The 22,724-nt window shown below is 37.0% G+C and overlaps 1 protein-coding gene across 2 annotated transcripts in view; it reads right to left on the bottom strand.

Moving 5' to 3' along the window:
• The window catches only part of LOC127876904 (high affinity cAMP-specific and IBMX-insensitive 3',5'-cyclic phosphodiesterase 8B-like), a 406,208-nt gene that overhangs the window by 265,247 nt on the left and 118,237 nt on the right, over positions 1-22,724 (bottom strand). For both annotated transcript variants that reach the window (XM_052422410.1, XM_052422409.1), the window contains exons 13-19: positions 21,916-22,051; positions 20,310-20,508; positions 13,018-13,148; positions 8,165-8,251; positions 3,981-4,119; positions 3,245-3,418; positions 2,341-2,470 (exon numbers count right to left, since the gene is read on the bottom strand). In XM_052422410.1, the coding sequence (XP_052278370.1) occupies positions 2,341-2,470; positions 3,245-3,418; positions 3,981-4,119; positions 8,165-8,251; positions 13,018-13,148; positions 20,310-20,508; positions 21,916-22,051 (996 nt within the window). The remainder of the gene's footprint in view (positions 1-2,340; positions 2,471-3,244; positions 3,419-3,980; positions 4,120-8,164; positions 8,252-13,017; positions 13,149-20,309; positions 20,509-21,915; positions 22,052-22,724) is intronic.

Genomic DNA, 22,724 nt, shown 5'->3' with positions numbered 1-22,724 from the left:
CCAAAGCTTAGATAATAACTCAAAATATTCTTAGTGTTATCGCTTTTATCATATATGGAGATTACTGGTAAGTTTTGTACACATGTCTGAAAAATTTGTAATTAACTCTACAAAACTCCCAGATCGCAGGGAAATTTTCATACAAATGTGCTTCTTGTTGCAAATTTGATAGTCTGAAGCAAATCCATGAAACTGATCGTTTAATACAAAGTTCAGCTCATAACCTTTTATCAGATTTTTTTGAATGACACTTAGGGATAAACACAGAGAACCAGGCTGGTTAGCCTTAAGCGGGGTGTTACCATAGCGATTATAAGGCTTAAAAACACCACAGTAAGACATCACTGCAGGCGGAATTGAAAATCGAAGTGGACCGCCATGACAGTCTCATTGTGTCACAGTAGTCCAGCTCATGTTGTTTTCTTTACATCAAATAACAAGTTATTCACTTGAATACCTTTTATTGCCTTTTATACTGCGATATTTATAATAATTCTTTCTGTACCTTTTAAAAACTTAAGTTTTCTTTATATGCTGTCCTTGCTAAGAGGCCCACAAACCAACATGTAGATCTTTAATTTTGAATATTAGTTTAAACAAGAGGGCCTGAAAGGCCCAAGGTATCCCCCGCAACATATGCTTTGTTTGAGGATGGGTGCAAATTGGACGGATGAACATAATGATAGATGGACGGACGGAGGACAATAACACAAAACTAAGACAAAGGAAGGTTCTTAAGCCTTCACAATTTATTTAGGTGAATTAATAAGTTGTGCGACAACGCCAAAACAATATCCCTCCGCCTCTGGCATGGGAATATATTCATACCAAGTTTCAAAGAAATCCGCCAAAGCGCTTCCAAGATATGGCTCCGGACACAAAAATGCCTATAGTAAAAAGCATTTTTTCAAGATACAATGGGCCATAAGTCTGTTTTTAAACAGATGGTGTACAATGCCATTTGGCGTGCATCATCCTCTCATGCATATATATACTCATACCAAGTTTAAATGAAATCCGCCAAAACACTTCCAAGATATGGCTCCGGACACAAAAGTGCCTATAGTAAAAAGCATTTTTTCAAGATACAAAGGGCCATAAGTCTGTTTTTAACAGATGGTGTACAATGCCATTTGGCGTGCATCATCCTCTTATGCATATATATACTCATACCAAGTTTCAATGAAATCTGCCAAAGAACTTCCAAGATATGGCTCCGGATACTAAAAAGCATTTTTTCAAGATACAAAGGGCCATAAGTCTGTTTTTAACAGATGGTGTACAATGCCATTTGGCGTGCATCATCCTCTTATGCATATATATACTCATACCAAGTTTAAATGAAATCCACCAAAGCACTTCCAAGATATGGCTCCTGACACAAAAGTGCCAGACAGCCGGACAGCCGGACGGACGGACAACGCCAAAACAATATCCCTCCGCCTCTGGCGGGGGATAATTATTAAATTTCTTTCTGGTTAAATAAATATATGCTTTTGAGATATTATTTCTTACCACATAATTTAGGCAAAAGATAAATCAAAGTATCTATGTGACATGTAGAGAATAATGCATGTGCATTTATATTAAAAGAATCATTTACACACAACTAATGATGGACTGAACAAGTACAGATTTGTTTTGTAATCAGTACAAATGTTGATTTGTGATGAAGGTGACACATGTAATAATCAATAATGCAAACTGTGAAAAGAGTTGGCAGGGTTAAACAGACTGTGAGCTTTTACCAAAGTACACATTTGATGGAATGGGAACAGCATACTATTTTCTAACAGTGGAAATATATACCAATATTTTAGATAATAGAAAAGTTTTAGGAATATTTGCTGTTAAGTCAAAGAATGGACTGATGTGAAAACAGTGTAATAGCAAGCTGCAAATACTCCCAAACCCATCTCTTAAAACATCCTTGACAAGCAGCATTTAAAATAAGAGATTGCCAAGCAATATGGTCCCCTACCGGTGAAACTCCACCATTGTCAGGATTTTTTTTTTTTTTTTACATTTGTTGCCAAAGCAACCACAATTTTTGACGTAGGAACAAAATGAACTGACGTGCATAATCTCCATAATTGCCATCTGTCCATGTTTCAAGTTTCATGAAAAAATATGAAGAACTTTTTAAGTTATTGCAGGATCCAGAAAAGTGTGACGGACTGACAGACAGACAGACTGACACACGGAGCGCAAACCATAAGTCACCTCTGGTTTCACCGGTAGGGGACAATAAGACACACGTTTGACAAATATTCCATTCTTTCTGCAGGCTATCAATGGATGGGCATTGGTACAGCGTGACAGCATGCTGTGTGTACTCACAATCCCAGTTTTCAAACATGTCCTTGATGAAGAAGTCAATGAAGCTGGTCTGTGACTTGGGCAGGCTGCACGTCTTCCTGTCAAACACTGGCATCACAACAGGCAGACCGAGACGCTTCTCCTCATCTGTCTGCAAATACATGATACGGCTCTGTAAGAATTGTTTGTTTCCTTGTGCCTAATAAGTGGATACACTCTCTATACAGCCAGCACTATGAGTGGATACAAGTGGTGGAACAAAACATCATAACATATTGAGCTTCATCCATGGTAGACTGGATTGAATGCATGTCCTTTAAGTGTCATCCAAGATTATCCTACGCAGTCCACACAATCAGGGACAACACTTTTCACTTTCTTGATATTTTTTATTTTGAGAAAGTCCCTTCTTAGCCAATATTCAGTTTAGACGGAAACGGTTGTCCCTGATAAGCCTTCAATCATACGTTATGCAGATCAAATTTAACCCCATTCTCCCCGAGCAAGGTTCATATGCATACACCCAGCCCTATAAGATGATACAAATAGATACCCACCTCTTTGCAAGACTCTTTCACTGTCCTGCCCGCCCACTTGATGCACAGGTTTAAGGGCTGACATGGTTTAGCACTTTGTTCCAGGTAAAGTGGCTTTTAAGGATGTGCTAAAAGTGTCACCACAGGTTAGCCTGTGCAGTTTGCACAGGCCCATCAGGCGCGACACTTGCTGCCTTTTTTGGGAATTGTCCTTTACAGGAAATCTCAATTAAACTAAAATTCCAGCTTAGGCTGAATGTGTCATTACTGATTTATGTATGCAGACTGGGTCGACAACTTGTGCACATGCATTAAGCCCTATTTTCCCAGCCCTACAAGACGATAGACAGAGATACCAGCGATACAAGAGAATACACATAGATACCCACCTGTTGGCAGTACTCCTCTGCTATCCTTCGAGCCCACTCAATGCACAGGTTGAGTGGCCGACACGGATTGGACACGTCTGCACACTTGATCAGCATCCGCTTGATCAGCGTCTTGTTCTCCGTTGTTGACAGCTGGTTCAGGATCATTGCACTGTCCGGTGAACCCGTACCACTCTGAAGGATACCGGTCAGGGGTCAGGGTCACAAGGTTAACATAATATTATTGGGCAAAACAATTGTATTAATCTAATTCACAGAAACAATACCTTGTTCTCTGCTATTCATTAAACATTGCTCTCCGTATGACCCTAACCCCACAAACTATTCATTAAACATTGCTCTCCGTATGACCCTAACCCCACAAACTATTCATTAAACATTGCTCTCCGTATGACCCCAACCCCACAAACATTACTGCTCCTAGGATGCCTTACAGAGATTTTCAAAAATACCCTTTACCACTTAGATATGTATTTCTAGGCATTTGTAGTCTCTTAGAAATATAAATTTAATTAAAGAGCTTTCTTACTAGATTCAAGTTTTAAAGGCTTCATTTCCAACCATTAGATACTGATGAGCAGCAAACAGCATAAAACCTGAACAGACTGCGAGTTACTCGCAGACGGTTCTGGTTTTATGCTGTTTGCATTAGCTTTTTTTGCTTTGCCTCTGAGTGGGAAAGGGTTAAGCCATGCACATGTCTATTCACTGTGAATACACAAAACAGTTTACAGACCAATGAGGAAGTCTCCTCGGCCTTCTGGGTCAGTTTCACGACGCTGTTGACAAACTTGTTCAGGTGCTCAAAATGCTTCATCATCTCTGTAGCCAGCACCATGTCAATGATGCTCTGTCGTAGGAGACGGTACGTATCCCTGGTAACCAAACATTTTGGTAAGTCTTAAAGTTAAACAATTATACAATAGGGTTTCTTTAAGCTTGGCTTACATTATATTTGAATGTATAACCAGGGTAACAAGAGTGCCAAACTGTCACAAGGTACGCCCTTTGAAGGTTTTGACACCATGCTTAATGCTTGAAATGCACTAAGTGACCTAGTTTTTGACCTGGCAGAACTTGACCTAGATATCATTTAGACATAACTTCAGACCAAATTTGGTGAAGATCGGATGAAAACTCCTTCAATAAGAGAGCGGACACCATGCAAAATCATTGAAAGGAACTAAGTGACCCTGTGACCTAGTTTATGACCAGGCATGACCCATAATTGAACTTGGCCAAGACATTGTCTAGATATAACTTTTGACCAAATTTGGTGAAAATCGGATGAAAACTACTTCAATTAAGGAGCAGAAACCATGCTTAATCCTTGTAATGCACTAAGTGACCCCATTACCTAGTTTTTGTCCCGGCATGACCCATATTTGAACTTGACCTAGATATCAATTAGATACAATTTCTGACATAATTTGGTGAAGATCGGATGAAAACTATTTCAATTAGAGAGCGGATACCATGCTAAATCCTTGAAAGAAACTAAGTGACCCTGTGACCTAGTTTTTGACCCAGCATGACCCATATTTGAACTTGACCTAGATATTGTCTAGATACAACTTCTGACAAAGTTTGGTGAAGATGGGATGAAAACTATTCGGATAAAAGAGCAGACACTGCTGTGAACGCTGCTGCCTGCCCGCCGCCCATTTGTGCATGTTTTATATTATCAATACTGTTAAGAGTGGTATTTCTAAGTATTTGCACTATAAAGGGATTAATTTGAACGCGCTGAACATAATATAGACTTTTTAATAAGATGCAACTATTTCATGCTCAAATCTTAATATGTCTCGGTAAACAAACATTATGCAAAAGCGACACTTTGAAACAAAAAAAATATTGAAACATGAGAGCTTGAAAATGCAGAATATAATCTTTGATCTTCAAATTTGTTAAAAGCAATCGTACAGATAATTTTTGGAATATCTAACAAAACATTCAGCAGAAAATCCTATAATGAGACTGAATCTTATATAAAGCCATGGTACGCAAGTACTTAAACGCCTACAGAAAGTCTGCATGAAGAGATAACAAGGAACTAATGAGGATCAACAGCTTTAGTTGATGTATTATCATTATACTGCTGACGCATGCATTACGGTTAAAAAAGCTCCGAGCTCAGTAAACCAAAATTGTTTTAACTCTTCAGTGCTTGAACCGAATTTTGAAGGCCTTTGTAAACAGTTTGGATCCAGATGAGACGCCACAGAACGTGGCGTCTCATCAGGATCCAAACTGTTTGCTATTCTGATTGTATTCTTTGAAAAAAAATCGAAGACAATGATAATTTCACAAATTCAGCAGACGACATTTTAGCAGATGACAAATTTCCCAGCATGCAAAGGGTTAATATAATTGATCCATGCTCTGGGAAAATGGGGCTGACTGCGCGTAAATGTGTTGTTCCAAATTAGCCTGTGCATTCCACAGTCTCTTCTAAATGAAAATCCATCTAGGAGGAAAGTGTTGCACAGGCTCATCTGGGACAACGCTTTATGCACATGAATCAAGCCCAGTTTTCAGAGAGTGCTGCTCAATTTTATCAATTAATTGTATTGATGATGGCCTTGTTATGGGTCTGAGGACTGTACAGACCCATTGTATTGATGATGGCCTTGTTATGGGTCTGAGGACTGTACAGACCCATTGTATTGATGATGACCTTGTTATGGGTCTGAGGACTGTACAGACCCATTGTATTGATGATGACCTTGTTATGGGTCTGAAGACGGTACAGACCCATTGGTCTGAGGCCAAAACCTAATACAATTGTCTGATCTCCAATAATAAGAAAAATATTAAGTCAACGAATAAATAAGAACTTTATTAATTGGTATTATAATATGAATTAATGGAGCATATTTAAGTGTAAATAAAATAACTTATTTTAATTTAAAAAAAAAACATTAAAAAATACAGCTTGATGCAAAACATTCATGCAATCTGATGGCTTTGATCATAGCATGCTTTGATCATTTGTGTGACAAAATCATAACTGGTAAATGAAGTCAAACCCTTAGAAATGTTTCTTTCTTACTAGTCTTTCTCTCCCTTTAATTAGTTTTCAACTGTATCCTTTGTTGTCAATGTAAAGAATACATCTGAGAAATTACCAAAGCAAACTTATTGCTAAATAGCCAATGCCCTTTCCTTTCTAGTGTGCATCTAGGCTTTATTCAAATCCAAACCTTAATGAACATTTTTAACAAATTTCTTTCAGCAAAAACATATACACTATTTGTCACTCAGTTGACAACCGCCAATATATTTAACCTTTATTTTGTGTTGTTGTTAATTTAAAAGTTTTACTAAAAATACCAAGTCTTAAGCTATTGTGTATTATTTGAGTATATGGCGACCAAAAATGTCATCACCTATTGGCCAAGCTAATCTTTATTTTTTTGTACAATGCAGCTGCTAAGAATTTTGATAGGCAAATCTCATTTTGACGGCAGGTTTTATGAATGTCTTTTCCTTGTTTTCGCAGCTTTTCAAGATTATTGTCGACGTTCAGGGTGTACCTAGTAGCAATCAAACGAGATTCTCTATCAAGATTATAAAGTCAATTGATAATGTCTGGTTTTAATCAATAACATAAAATTAATTCCAGAAATCTACTTAATTTGTAACTGGCTGTGATATCTAACAGATGCATAATCTGCATTGATGAAAATTAGCAAGAGCCCTTAAGCTCTACAACTTTAAATTGCTATGTGGGCTTGATTCGATTCTTAGATTTATATAAGCAGGCTTGTAAGTATTTATATAAGCAGGCTTGTAAGTATTTATATAAGCATGTTCATATAAGAATTCTTTAAAAAAAAAAAAAATCATATAAAAACTTTCATACAAGAATTTTTATAAAAAAATATGGGATTGCATGTCCAAAAATCACATTTTGCCGACCAAATCTGCTATCTGATTTTTTTAAAGAAACCTCCTGATATACAATGGTTAGATATCACATTTCTACTTATGTTAATTGACATCACAATGTTTCCTTATGCTGTACACATGTAACTCCATACACATGAGTGTTAATGTTATTGGTATCAATTGTTTTGTAATATAATTAAGAAATAGTAAACCCCACTGAGGTCCCTATGGCATTATAGTGACCAGCCAGGCAGCCACAAACTGTATATGGACCGAAGCCTTAGGCTGAGGTCCATATACAGTTTGTGGCTGCCTGGCTGGTCACTATAATGCCATTGGGACCGAAGTGGAGTTTACTATTTCTTATATTACACCGAAGAGGGTCCCCTGTATCATTGTACAGTGTTGTACAGGCTTTCCGTACTTTTATTTTTCATGCAACTGAATGCGCAAACGATGGCGTATATCGTGTGACGTAGTTTCTCTGACGAAACATTCCAGTTGGAGCTTTATTCTCTGGATGTTAAGGAAATGTGGAACGTGGTGTTCTTTAACAGTTAGTTGTTTGTGTAAGAGGTCAGCGTGTCGTTCATTCTGAATTAATTATTTTTTTACTCTTGTTAATGTTGAATTAGTTTCAATGCTGTTTAATAAAACGCTTCAACACAGTGCACATTTAGTGGTGTGTAACCCCGAACGGTCCATAAACAAAAAATAGTGACCGGTCCATATACTTTTAGATTCCTCTATCGCATTTTACAGACTTAATTAAACCGGTCATATAGATATAGAAGGACCAATATCTCTGAGGTGTAATATTGCTTCATAAACAGATATCGGTGATATTATATGTAGAAATTGTGTGCTACCTTCATTTCTTATCTAAGTAACACATGAGGTACTTGTGAAACCTGTAGGGTTCAAAATGGCACCAGAAGTGAGTGTAGTTGTAAAAACTCACTGAGTTTTTGCTAATTATTGCATGAACTTTAATCTGACTATCTTATTCTATAAATGCTGTGTTACCTGTCTAAATTCTTAAAGATGTTCACAGACTGGTCTCTAGCAGTCAGTTTGAAGGTGAGGGCAGCATGATGATTTTCTAAGACAGCTCTGCAAGAATATCAAAACACTAGATGGGTTCATTGAATGAGATGTCTTATTTAGCTACATGCTGAAAATTAACTGAAAACATACATAATTGGAATTGCTATCATTTTTTGGAAAGTTATTTTTACTATTTTGATTGTGTTACACACATTCAAATTAAATAATAAAATACATTTGAGTACAAGTTTTGAATATAAAACATTTGCTTTGCTTTATTTCCTGGAAACATGAATACAATGACAAAAATCAGTGACTTCTACTCTAAGTCAAACTACTGTGCAATGAACGGGCTTTTTATGGCTGGACACTGATTAATGAAGCTGTGTACAATGTCATTCACAAACAAGCCTTGAACAAAAATGCCTACAATCTGAATCCATGAAACATACAGTTCACAGTATGAAGCCTGGAGATCTAGAGGCCTTTATGTGAGGGGAAAGATTCTTAACCCTTTACCACTAAGATACATATTTTGATGCACTTATAGTCCCTTAGAAAGCAACATTAAATTCAAGACCTTTCTAACTAGATTAAAGTTTTAAAGGCTTCATTTGCAACCATTAGATACTGATGAGTAGCAAACAGCATAAAACCTGAACAGACTGCGAGTTACTCTGAGTGGAAAAGGGTTAATGCATGTGTGTGAAGTGTCATCCCAGATTTGCTGTTTGCAGCCCACAAGGCTTATCAGCGACAATGCTTTCTACCCAAACTTGATTTTTGCTACTAAGAGACTTTCTTTAAACAAACAAATACCATAACAAGAGATGTGTTTGTCAGAAAAACAATGTCCCCTATTGCGCCTCTTTGAATTTAAAAATAAATAAATTTACCTTTGACCTTGAAGGATGACCTTGAATTTGAACTTCCACCACTCAAAATGTGCAGCTTTATGAGAACGCCGCTTTGAAATATTTATTTGACCTTCGACCTTGAAGGATGACCTTGACCTTGAATGATGACCTTGACCTTGAACTTCCACCACTCAAAATGTGCAGCTTCATGATAACGCCGCTTTGAAATTATTATTTTTTTACCTTTGACCTTGAAGGATGACCTTGACCTTGAAGGATGACCTTGACCTTGAACTTCCACCACTCAAAATGTGCAGCTTCATGAGAACGCCGCTTTTAAATTATTATTTTTTACCTTTGACCTTGAAGGATGACCTTGACCTTGAAGGATGACCTTTACCTTGAACTTCCACCACTCGAAATGTGCAGCTTCATGAGAACGCTGCTTGAAGGATGACCTTGACCTTGAACTTCCACCACTCAAAATGTGCAGCTTCACGAGATACACATGCATGCCAAATATCAAGTTGCTATCTTCAATATTAAAAAATGTGTTTGTCAGAAACACCATGTCCACTTCTATGCCGCTTTAAATTTTTTGTTTTTTTTGTTTGACCTTTGACCTTGAAGGATGACCTTGACCTTTCACCACTCAAAATGTGCGACTCCATGAGATACACATGCATGCCAAATATCAAGTTGGTATCTTCAATATTGCCAAAGTATTCATACAAGAGCTGTCAGAGGACAGCGCGCTTGTCTATTCGAGTGCTTGACAGTATAACGTAAGCCATCATGGGGATATTGTTCATATTCAATAATTTATTAGACGATCTTTCAAAAATAAAATAAATAAATATGAATCTTTTTTTTTTTTTGGGGGGGGGGTAGGGGGGGGGGGTAGGGGGGTGAGAGGGAGGTATAATGTGGGGTGTGGTAATTTATGAGTTGATGTTTAAAAAAAATAAAATTGGGGGGGGATGGGGGGGGTGGGGGGGTAGGGGGGGGTGAGAGGGGGTATAATGTGGGGTGTGGTAATTTATTAGATGATGTTTAAAAAAAAATTGGGGGTTGGGGGGTGAGAGGGGGGTTTTATGTGGGATGTGGTAATTTATTAGATGATGTTTAAAAAAAAATTGGGGGGGGGGTGGGGGGGAAGGGGGGGGTTGAGAGGGGGGTATAATGTGGGTGTGTGGTAATTTATAAGATGATGTTTAAAAAAAAATTGGGGGGGAGAGGTTGGGGGGGAGGGATTCTGGGTAGGGGCGTTGGGTATTGTTTGGGTGGAATCCATTGTGGTATTAAGGTAATTGTTGTTTTGTCAATGTAATAATTAAATGTGGTCATAAATAAAGAAGTTATGGCAATTTAAGCAAAATGTTCAATTATCTAAGTATAAAAGGGGCCATAATTATGTCAAAATGCTTGATACAGTGGTCTGCTCTTGTTTATAGGTTGGGGTCATGTTGGTAAACAAGTATGCAACATATAAAAGCAATATGTCAAAGGATATAGGAAATATTTGGGGTAGTACGCAAACTTTAACATAGATTTATCAATAATATGCATATTCTAAGTATAAAAGGGACAATAATTATGACAAAATGCTTGATAGAGTTGTCTGCTCTTGTTTATAGGTTGGGGTGATGTTGGTAAACAAGTAGCCAAAATATAAAAGCAATATGATCAGGGACAATGAAAATAAATGGGGAAGTACGAAAACTTTAACAATTGCTGCATATTCTAAGTGGAAAAGGGGCCATAATTATTACAAAATGCTTGATAGAGTTTTCTGCTCTTGTTTATAGGTTGGGTCATGTTGGTAAACAAGTATGCAAAATATGAAAGCAATATGTGAAGGGACAAAGAAAATATTTGGGGTAGTACTAAAACTTTAACATTTGCACGCTAACGCTAACGCAGACGCCGGGGTGAGTAGGATAGCTCCACTTTATATATTTCATATAAAATAGTCAAGCTAAAAATGAGCGATTTTGGCCGCATATACTTGACCTCTGACCTTGAAGGATGACCTTGACTTTTCACCACTCAAAATGTGCGGCTCCATGAGATACACATGCATGCCAAATATCAAGTTGGTATCTTCAATATTGCCAAAGTATTCATAAAATGAGCGAATTTGGCCACATATATTTGACCTCTGACCTTGAATATATGCATTAACCCTTTCCCACTTAGAAGCAAAGAAAAAATGGCTTTGTGCAAACAGCATAAAACCAGAACAGCCTGCAAGAAACTCACAGTCTGTTGAGGTTTTATGCTGTTTGCTGCTCATAAGTATCTAAGGGTTGGAAATGAATTTAAAACTTAAATCTCAATAGAAAGGTCTTTAATTAAATTTAACTTTCTAAGAGACTTCAAAATACGTATCTAAGTGGAAAAGGGTAAAGCAAAATTTTTATAGGAGCTAGGAATCCTTTTGTAAGATTAAATAATTGTTGTGAGGTGCGTGCCTATGCCAGGCATAGAGTTTACTTGGGCTACAGATTTGTAAAATTGAAACACAGCATGCCGCGTTACCTTGGCTTAAATAGTATTGCAGTAGATTGAGTAAGGTGACATTTTGTGCATATTGTGTACATCAAATAGCACACATGTACGACAAATTTACACAGAATTACCTTCAGAAGTATATATGCACTCCTTAAATATTGACAAAACATTGCGCATGTATGCTAACAACTCTACCATCCTCTTTTGGGAAAGAAACTTATGAAACAGAAATAAATGTCAACACAGACCAAAAACCATTATTGAACTCTTAGCAAAATAGGTGTGTCTATGTATCACTTAACATAACACAGTCCAATCTAACTGCCGGAATGTCCTTCGATCTGGAACAAGGTCTTTGATCTTCGCCGTTAATCAAATTTCTGATATTGTCAATGTCAATTTTGTCCGGACAGAGCAAGGCTTTTAACACTCTCTTCAAGGAGTAACTCATACATTTATGTGCAATATTTAATTATAAAAATTTCAGGAAGAGATTGCATTTGAATTGATATTCTGGTCTAACAACTGCACCATGTTCAATACATTTTGCACTGTTCAAGTGTACAACACTTACTGTCTTCCATATCGTATCAGACTTACAGGTCATTACTTCATTACAAAGTGCAGAGAGTTATGATACATAATTTCTGTTTGGTAGTAAAATAACTTAGCTTATAAGGCAGAGACATTAACCCTTTGCATGCAGGGAAATTTGTCGTCTGCTAAAATGTTGTCTGCTGAATTTCTAAAATTAGCATTTTCTTCGATTTTTTTTAAACAATACTATCAGAATAGCAAGCAGTTTGGATCCTGATGAGATGCCACGTTCTGTGGCGTCTCATCTGGATTCAAACTGTTTGCAAAGGCCTTCAAAATTTGGTTCCAACACTGAAAGAGTTAATGACTGACAATTAAATACTTGCCACTCAATAATTTTATTAACTAATCATGGATCCATAGTTAAGTTCCTAATACAAACACAGGCTTATAAAGTCTCATCAATTGTTTCCAATTCTTTGGAAAAAGTTCAGTACACAAACAGAGAGCTGGAGCGATTTATGTTTTTGCAACTGGTGGGATTGCAATATTTTTTGTACAACATTAACATGCTATTGAACGTGACAGAGAGGTCAATATGGAGGTTGATAAGGAATGCAACTGGGACAATTGGCATAACTATTTAGCTATTATGTCATTATAGAGTACAGAGAGGTCAATGTGGGACTTGATGAGGAATGCAACTGGGGCCATTGGCATGACTCTTTTACTATAATGTCATTATACAGTACAGAGAGGTCAATGTGGGAGTTGATAAGGAATGCAACTGGGTCCATTGGCATGACTCTTGTACTAGACTTACATGTCATTATACAGTACAGAGATGTCGTTGCGGGGGGGGGGGGGGGGGGGTGATAAGGAATGCAACTGGGGCCATTGGCATGACTCTTGTACTAGACTTACATGTCATTATACAGTACAGAGAGGTCACTGTGGGAGTTGATAAGGAATGCATTGCTCTTCCCTGGATGGTCCACATCGTGCACTGCGGCTGCAATCAGTGCTGCTACCTCGTCTATAGGGTCAAATATAGCCTGAAAAGGACACACAACAATAATTTTTTTCTGGTACAATTGAATGCCATTATAATGAAAATTACAGGCAAAGTCTGGCTTATTTTTTCTCGATAATTGTCTGCTTAGAAAGATTGGCATTAGAGATGGGAGGAATAATAAGAGGTATTTGCAAAAAAGTTGGAAAAACAGGAATTCACAGAGAAAGAAAAAGTATGACAATGTAGGAAAGGTATAAACAAGAGTCTATTAATTTTATTGTCAGCATAAACGTTGTGAAAAAGTTTCTTTAAGATCAGATTTTTAAAAAAGTGGCCTGTAGGGTGGTTACAAGCTAACAACTGACCGCACCACAAACTGTCAGACAGTGTAACACAATATTGTAGGTAACAGTAGGAAAGCCTCATAATTTGTGATAAGCAAAGCGCTAAAAAAGGTGTACAATGTGGTCATTCCTACACTAGTTTACTTCAGTTCTCACATCAAGATAATGTATATAATTGAGTCCTGTTCTGAGAAAACTGGGCATAATGCATTTGCGTAAAGTGTTGTCCCAGATTAGCCTGTGAAGTCCACACAGGCTAATCAGGGACGACACTTTCCGCCTAAATTGGATTTTTGCTAAGAAGAGACTACTTTTAAACAAAAAATGTCATAAAAGCGGAAAGGGAGGGTCGACCCTGATTAGCCTGTGCGGACTGCACAGGCTAATCTGGGACGACACTTAACGCACATGCATTATGCCCAGTTTTCTCAGAACATGACTCAATTATATGTGCAATTGCTTTGAAAGGTCACACTTTGCAAAGTTATTTTTTCTATGACAAGCACATTTTTTTTTACTTTATTAATTTCTTGACCAATACACCCTTGTCTCTCAGAAATCTACATGTTGCCAAGCTCTTGTCAACAATTACTTAATGTCCTTTATGTTAATAGCATAACTTTAACAAGATCTTTCAATCTAAAAACCACATCTCGGAAAATTAAAGGCAAAGTACAAAATAATGTCTCTGTAAGTGCTCCCAGCCAATAATTACGCACTCTAAATTTCACGAAACCCCCCACAAAAAAAGACATTCCCGAGGACATCTGATTTGACTTGCCGTTGTCCAATTATCACATGTTTCCTTGAATACTCTATGCCTGTTCCCCATTTCTGTAGCCAATGACGTCATTGAGCCAAATTAAGTGTATAAACATCTCGCTTGCACAAATATTTCTTCTTTTTATAATCACAGATACGTTAGATATGCCCGCTTAGGCAAGTTCAATTTTTTTCCCTGACAACCAATTATCCACAAAAAACCTGTTTCCAGAGATTCCTGCTGAGAGCTCTTTTCACAATGATATTCAATTATATTCTTGCAGCAAATAATCAAATAAAAATGCCTATGATCCGAATGAGAAACGAGTAAATCCGTATCAGGGGTGGCGAAATCTCAAAAAACTATACTTGTCCACGGACAACCATTTAGGAAGTTTAACTTGTCCGTTGCTGAACTACACTTGCCCGTAAATGTTTATATAAATTATAAACGCATTTATTGATTAATGTTAAATAATGTGGAATATATCAAAATGAGTATGATTTGCTTGTTTTGTTTATAATTGTATTCCAATGGTACATTCATTATATCAGTATATTAAAAACAATATAAAGACTTTCTCAAACTTTAAATCTTGCGAAGCTAGTGTTATACATTGTAATCTTAACAAATTAAACTTAGTCCAATATGTGGACCTCATCAAACTGAGGCTCCGCTACTGTTAGCAATTTGATTATATAAACTGGTAACCATTGAAAATCTGTTAGCCAAGTTTCTTGAAAAGTTCTGGTGCGTTTACTTAGATCATATTTTTTATCATAATCCATATTAGTTTTTTGGGAGGTGGGCTGCTCAAAGCTTTGGGTTTCTGCTCCGTTGTTGAAGATTAAAAAAAAAGTTTCATCTTTACCATTAAAGTCGTCTTAAATAACAAGGTAGACCGTGTTTTGATTATCTTAGATTGATACTTTTTATTTCCATCTGATTTTAAAAATAAAAAAAAACAGTTTGTACACTGTCTAACAGTCTGGCCGAATGTTGAAAATGCGGCATGCTCCCGGTCTCTTTTAGAATAAGGGAGATCACTGCGCAGGAAAGTGCACGTATTTTAGCTTGATTGCTCCGCACTGACTATCATGTAATTGCGTGTCAACATCCGGTTTTGTAAAACTTAATTACCGCTTTAATACAATGTATTTTTGTATACCTGGACGCGACTTTTAAAAATCTTGTTGTCCACTGACAACTTAATTGAAAAAAATCAGTTGCCCAGACAAGCAAATGTACGACTCGGGCAACTCGGACATTTGATATCGCCACCCCTGCGTTTATTAATCATGTGAGGTCCTCAATTCGAAAAAGATCCTTAAGGAAAACGTAACAATACAGTTTCTCAACTCAAAGATTCTGCTCACGTCCTGATATATAGCAATCACGATAACTTGTGCATATTGCTTCAAAATGTCATATTTACCCTTGTGTTCATCAAAATCTGTGGATTTAACATAAATAGAATATCTAAAAAATTCTACTTGGGTATAACACAAGGTCATTCGCAGCAGTTTTGTGAATTAAGACATTTAAAAAGGCCATAATATGAAAAGAAGCGATTGGTTCAATTCATAGAAATTCCAGTTATTTGGTGCTCACCAAAATGTTTAACAAACTCAGATATAACTTTTTTTCAAGACACACAGTGGAAACTTATACATAACATCAAACCAAGAACACAAGTGGTTCTTTAAGAATTACAGAAAAATGTGAAAAAGAAGGCTAGCTATTTAAATGTAGAACAAAACATAATTTTTACTTCAACTGATCACATTTTAATGAATTTACTTTAAATGATAACTAATTAATAATTTTACAAAAATTGACAATGTTATAATTTTAAAAACATGACTAACAAGAAACCGTTGGAGACGGGTGATGCTCCCCAAAGGTTGTTTTTTTGTCACAATATTGCACTATATATTCAGATAAAAGGAAACGTCTTGAGGGCACAGTAGTTGGGGGGGGGGGGGGACAAGAATTTTTTATATAAAATTTCAAAGAGCCATAACTCTGTGAAAAATGATCCGACCAGAATCCGCTGATAATATGCACATCTCCTCTTGGTAGTGAAGATTCCCATAAAGTTTCATTGAATTCCAGTCATTAGTTGCTGAGAAATAGCCCGGACAAGAATTGCACTTTATGTACAGTTAATGGAAAATTTCAAAGGGCCATAACTCTGTGAAAAATCATCCGACCAAAACCCGCTGATAATATGCACATCTCCTCTTGGTAGTGAAGCTTCCCATAAAGTTTCATTAAATTCCAGTGATTAGTTGCTGAGAAATAGCCCGGACAAGAATTGCACTATATGTACAGTTAATGGAAAATTTCAAAGGGCCATAACTCTGTGAAAAATCATTCGACCAGAACCCGCTGATAATATGCACATCTCCTCTTGGTAGTGAAGCTTCCCATAAAGTTTCATTGAATTACGGTCATTAGTTGCTGAGAAATAGCGCGGACAAGAATTGCACTATATGTACAGTTAATGGAAAATTTCAAAGGGCCATAACTTTGTGAAAAATCATCTGACCAGAACTCGCTGATAATTTGCACGTCTCCTCTTGGAAGTGAAGCTTCCCATAAAGTTTCAATGAATTCCGGTCATTAGTTGCTGAGAAATAGCTCGGACAAGAATTGTGCACGGACGGACACACGGACGGACGGACAGATGAAGCGGCGACTATATGCTCCCCCCAAAAAATTTTGGGGGAGCATAAAATTAAATCAGTTACAATGACCTACAAACAATCTCTTAACCCTTTCTCACTTAGAAGAAAAGTGAAAATAGCTTTGTGCAAACAGCATAAAACCAGAACAGCCTGCAAGTAACTCACAGTCTGTTCAGGTTTTATGCTATTTGCTGCTCATCAGTATCTCAGGGTTGGAAATGAAGCCTTTAAAACTTGAATCTAGTTAGGAAGGTCTTTAAATTAAACATTCAAACATACTACAAATGTGTCAAAAAAGTCTCAAAGTGGTAACAGGTTAAACAAATAACTATAACTAATTTGAAGCAGCAGTAATAAGTGTCATGTGATGGATTTTTCACAATTTGTAACAAGACAATTTTGCATGGCCCAATTGCTTTATAGCACCCAACACAGAGAACGTACAGTGAAGCGTTAGATCAGTTATCATTGAAGGTTTCAATGGATCAAAAGATTATTATAAGCTCTACAGCAATCTTTATACCACCAATCTTTACTATTTAAAGATTATTTCCTCATAGCTGCTGTGTCACATTTAGTTTAAACCTATTTATTTTAGCTTGATTGCATCGAAAGCCTAAGGCTTATTTGATATGCACTCAAGTCTGTTTCCTGGGACTAGAACCAGTGCTGTGTCACATTTGCTTGCCAACTAAACTAGGACATTTTACTAATATATCTACAAATATATCTTCAATAGTGAATATGACATTTGTCACGTTTAACTGTGAAACACACATATTTATTTTGTATTCATTGCTAATAGACAGGACATATAAATGTAAGTTACTTTAGATTACACAGACTTAGTAAAAGTTACATAGACTTTTAACTCCTTCACAATCCTATTTATGAAATAGCTCACAAAGTTTCCTATCTATAACAACATTAAATGCCTTACAATTTTATTCATAACCATTTTTCCACAGGTAAACTCACATGTACGTATAATATGCCTTAGGTTAGAGAAGCAAACAAAAACTTCAGACACAAGGAAACCCAACCTACGCAAGTACACTTTGCTGCAGGTGTAACACAAAAGGCAAGAATGTGACATACATACATACATACAAACATAAATGGCATGATCCGAATTAGAATCAAAGCGCATTACACTAAGCTGAAGGTGTTAAAAGCAATCAATGATACAACCACAAAATGAATAATGGACCACAGGGCATTCTTAAAATGTCACTAGTACTGATTGTTACAAAGCCCAAGCGAAGCACAACATTGCACTCTTCTGGATTATTTACATGGTTGATGTGTAGTCCATAGCAACAAACGTTTGCAGCAAAGTGTGTTTCAGTGAGAACAGGTTGAAACAATTAGAGTAAGAGCACCTATAAACACAAGCAGGGTAGGTAGTCTTCAAACCACACAATACCAACTAGAACAAGTGGCCTTCTATGACTTAAGTTAATCATATGAAACTGACATTTGGAAACTAATACACAGAGCAGTGATTTTTTTTCCCAATTGGGGAAGGTACCGGTACCAGCACAATTGGAAACTAGAAATGGCGCGGCAGAGGCCGACGCGTATCCCCACGCCGAATGTTTGACCTAGGTGTGCCCCAGGGTTGGTAATGGGGCCATGCATAGCTGAGATTGACCGTATTGTCATAGACAAGTTCATCATCAATTAGAAGTGAATTGGTGTAGAAATGAAGAAGTTATAGTAAAAGGCAATTTTGGGTGGATCTGACATATGTGGGCAGGGCGCCCCAGGGTTGGTAATTGTGCCATGCATAGTTGAGATTGACCGTATTGTCATAAGAGAAGTTCAGTATCAATTTGAAGTGAATCGGTGTAGAAATGAAGAAATTATAGTAAAAGGCAATTTTGGGTGGGTGTGGTCTATGTGGGCGGGGCGCCCCAGGGTTGGTAATGGGGCCATGCATAGTTGAGATTGACCGTATTGTCATAAGAGAGGTTCAGTATCAATTTGAAGTGAATCGGTGTAGAAATGAAGAAATTATAGTAAAAGGCAATTTTGGGTGGGTGTGGTCTATGTGGGCGGGGCGCCCCAGGGTTGGTAATGGGGCCATGCATAGTTGAAATTGACTGTATTGTCATAAGAGAAGTTCAATATCAATTTGAAGTGAATCGGTGTAGAAATGAAGAAATTATAGTAAAGGCAATTTTGGGTGGGTGTGGTCTATGTGGGCGGGGCCCCAGGGTTGGTTATGGGGCCATGCATAGTTGAGATTGACCCTAATGTCATAAGAGAAGTTCAGTATCAATTTGAAGTGAATCCGTGTAGAAATGAAAAAATTATAGTAAATGGGAATTTTTTGGTGGGTGTGGCCTATGTGGGCGGGCGCCCCAGGGTTGGGATTGGGGCCATGCATAGTTGAGATTGACCCTAATGTCATAACAAAAGTTCAGTATCAATTTGAAGTGAATCCGTGTAGAAATGAAAAAATTATAGTAAATGGAAATTTTTGGTGGGTGTGGCCTATGTGGGCGGGGGGCCCCAGGGTTGGGAATGGGGCCATGCATGGTTGAGTTTGACCGTATTGTCATAAGAGAGGTCCAGTATCAATTTGAAGTGAATCGGTGTAGAAATAAAGAAGTAAATGTAAAATAACCTAAAAAAATGAGTGATAATTTCTGACGCGGCCCCACCCCAACCGCTATAACTTTTGACCCAGGGGTCAGATCAAAATTCCAAATAGTGCAGGGTCGCACATATGCTCATAGCTACCATGTGTGTAAGTTTCAAGGTTCTAGTGCTTTTAGTGTAGGAGGAGATAGTGGCCAGGACGGACGGACAGACAGACAGACAGACAGACAGACGGACGGACGGACGGACGGACGGACGGACGGACGGCGGAGATAACCACAATATCCCCACCTTTTTTTCAAAAAGCGTGGGGATAAAAAATCTGCCCTGAAATTGGAAACATTTGTGTTGTGAAGTCTTCATATTGGGAAATTGGGTGTATTTGATTTTTTTATCCAAAATACTTCAAAATTGATAACTAACTGTTGTCAAGTTGTCAATATTATATTTACTTAGGTTCAAGCCATAGAGCTGCATAGGGAAACTAACTGTTGCATTTTTTTTTATAAAAAAACACCTTCAATTGGGATTGTATTTTTTCCCAATGGGGAATGTGTCTTTTTCAGGAACTTTATAAAGAAGGAAAAAATTTGATGCACAGGGGTGGAAAATAACCGAACCACTCACAGAGTTCACACCTTTTTTTATTTGGTTTAAACATATTTATTCAATAATGTGTTTAACAAAATAATGTAAAATTCCTGAAAAAAAAAACAGTCATTGGTCAATTATTGGTGGGGAGATGAGAGGAGGGATGGGCAATCGTCAAAAAACATATAAATGCAGGAGTGGTGTACCTTGATTTTTTCTCGTTGAAGGAAGTAGGCAGTGCTGTTGAGGACGTCCGCAGCATGGGTAGAGTTGTGGTAGCTGTTAGTGCATTGGTAGCTGGCCTCTATCAGCTGCAGCCAGTTGGCCATGCACGTCTCCGAGATACTCAGGAACGAGCAGACATCAAATCGGGCCATTGTCCTTAATGCTACGTATACTAGCGGTCTAAAATCAATGAAGAGAATACACAATTGGAATAATCACGTGTGTGTGTACATTCGGAATTATCCACAAAATTATTATGAAATGTTTTACTGATTACATTATACAAGGTCAACAAACTTAATAATAATATGTCAGTTATATTAGATTTTTTTAACGAACCAAAACAATTTATTCAGTACAATCATACTATAGATATATTAAGGCAGATGATGAAGCATTTAAAAAAAACAATTACGAAATTTAAGTAAATGTATTTTTTAAGCTGAAATAGTCCAACAAATGTTGTTGACAATGGACTATACAAGTGAAAAATATGAAACAAGATAGTGCATTGTGTGTAACTCAAAGAATTATTAATTCTGTAATACTATTTAGTGTATGTTTGAGCACATCACTTACCCGTATTGCAAACAGTTTACACAAATGCTGTGATTTGTAACAATTATCAAACCATCATGAAGTGAAGTCCCCACATTCGTTTAAAATCTATTTTTTCGTAAGAACAATCTAAGAATTGCAAAACAGTCTAGTGAGATGTCCAATGACTAATAACAGAACTCAAATACAATCATTATTGGGTCAATGTGACCAACAACCACAGTTCAATAACGTCCATAAACTTATAGCACTGTTATCGGTGTGTCCAATGATTTTCACTATGATGTTGATTATACATATTTTTTTATACATCATGGCTTTTTAATAAATTTATTCTTTGCACGTGCAACTGGTTGTGCATTGTTACAAACAAGAAAAAGTAGATCCAACCTAACTATACTATCACTTATAAAGTACTTAATTTCTTGTTTTTCTTATTATATAATTTAGTTTGCAAACAAAAATATCTATCACAGTGATTTGTGCATATTCCACACTGACTTAAGTAGGAAATTCAAGCAGATCTTGAGTTTCTATACTTCAACATTAGATTAACCCATTTATGCCTAGTAGACTCTCCCATCCTTCTAAATTGGATCAATTTATTTCCAAAATTTGGGTTGTCTAGTATATTTATTTCTATATTTTGAATATTTCTTACAGAAATTCCTTTAAGCAAACAGCGCAGACCCAGATGAGACGCCACATCATACGGCGTCTCATCTGGGTCTCTGCTGTTTGCCAAGTCCTTTTTTCTCGACACTAGGCATAAATGGATTAATTCTGATGTGAACTCACATAATTTGAAGTACCCAATATGGATTCTCTTCCTCATTATTATTAGCAACAAGCAAAACTTCATAACGAAGGTCAGGGGTGGAACTTCATCCTATATGCTTAACATTTCAATATCTGCAAGAAAAGTTTCACATTCAACCCTTGCTATATCAATGACAATTTATAGTGTGGGAAATAAATCAAGACACAACTGCAATGCAGACTCCCCCTCCAATTCAGCATTTTAAATACCGTTTGTTTGTGACACGCTCCAGCTCGATTATGTCAAAGTCCCAGGAGTCCTCTTTGACCAACAGGTTGTTAATGTTGTCTGGGATCAGCTGGCTGGAGATGTGGTGGTGTGCTATGTGGCTGGTCGGCACATGGGCTAAAACAACAACAACAACAACATGTGTGTTAGCTTGGAGGGAAAGGAGGCTGAAACAACAACAACATACATCGGATCAGATTGTGAAATATGTGGGCGGAAACAACAGCGGAAATGTGTCCCATCAGTGGACAGATAAAAAAAAATTGAGGGCTGGGATAGCAATAGGCGAGGGGGTATATCATGCTGAAAAAATGATAGTGAACGATTTACATGGCCTGCATCTGCACCGTATAGTCTCTGTCTGCAGGTTGGCAAAAGGTGGTGGTATTCACATATAAGCGCCTATGAGCTGACCTAATGATAGGCTATGATTGTCAATATATAAAGCATTTGACATATCATATGAATTTTTTTCAAATAAAAATACTTTCTTCTTGTTTCAGAATGAAATTAAGTTACTGTTTTTAAACAATTAAGGATGAAAAACAATTACTGTAAGGATGGAAACAAACAACAGTTAAATGTTTGCCATGCAAACAGCACATTACAATTAAATGGAACATGTCTGAAAAAACTGCTTTTGTTAGAAATTAAATAAATGTTTTTGACTCATGTAATTGTCTTAATTAAATTTATTATTGACACCATTTGTTTGCTTGTCAGCGTTTTTTGTGTGGTCCGAATTCTTTTTTATCTAGTTATGAAACGATACTGTCCAGAAAAATACTAA

The sequence above is a fragment of the Dreissena polymorpha genome, chromosome 4 (genome assembly GCF_020536995.1).
Source record: "Dreissena polymorpha isolate Duluth1 chromosome 4, UMN_Dpol_1.0, whole genome shotgun sequence".
Lineage (NCBI taxonomy): Eukaryota > Metazoa > Mollusca > Bivalvia > Myida > Dreissenidae > Dreissena > Dreissena polymorpha.
This window is presented reverse-complemented; position numbering and strand designations above follow the sequence as displayed.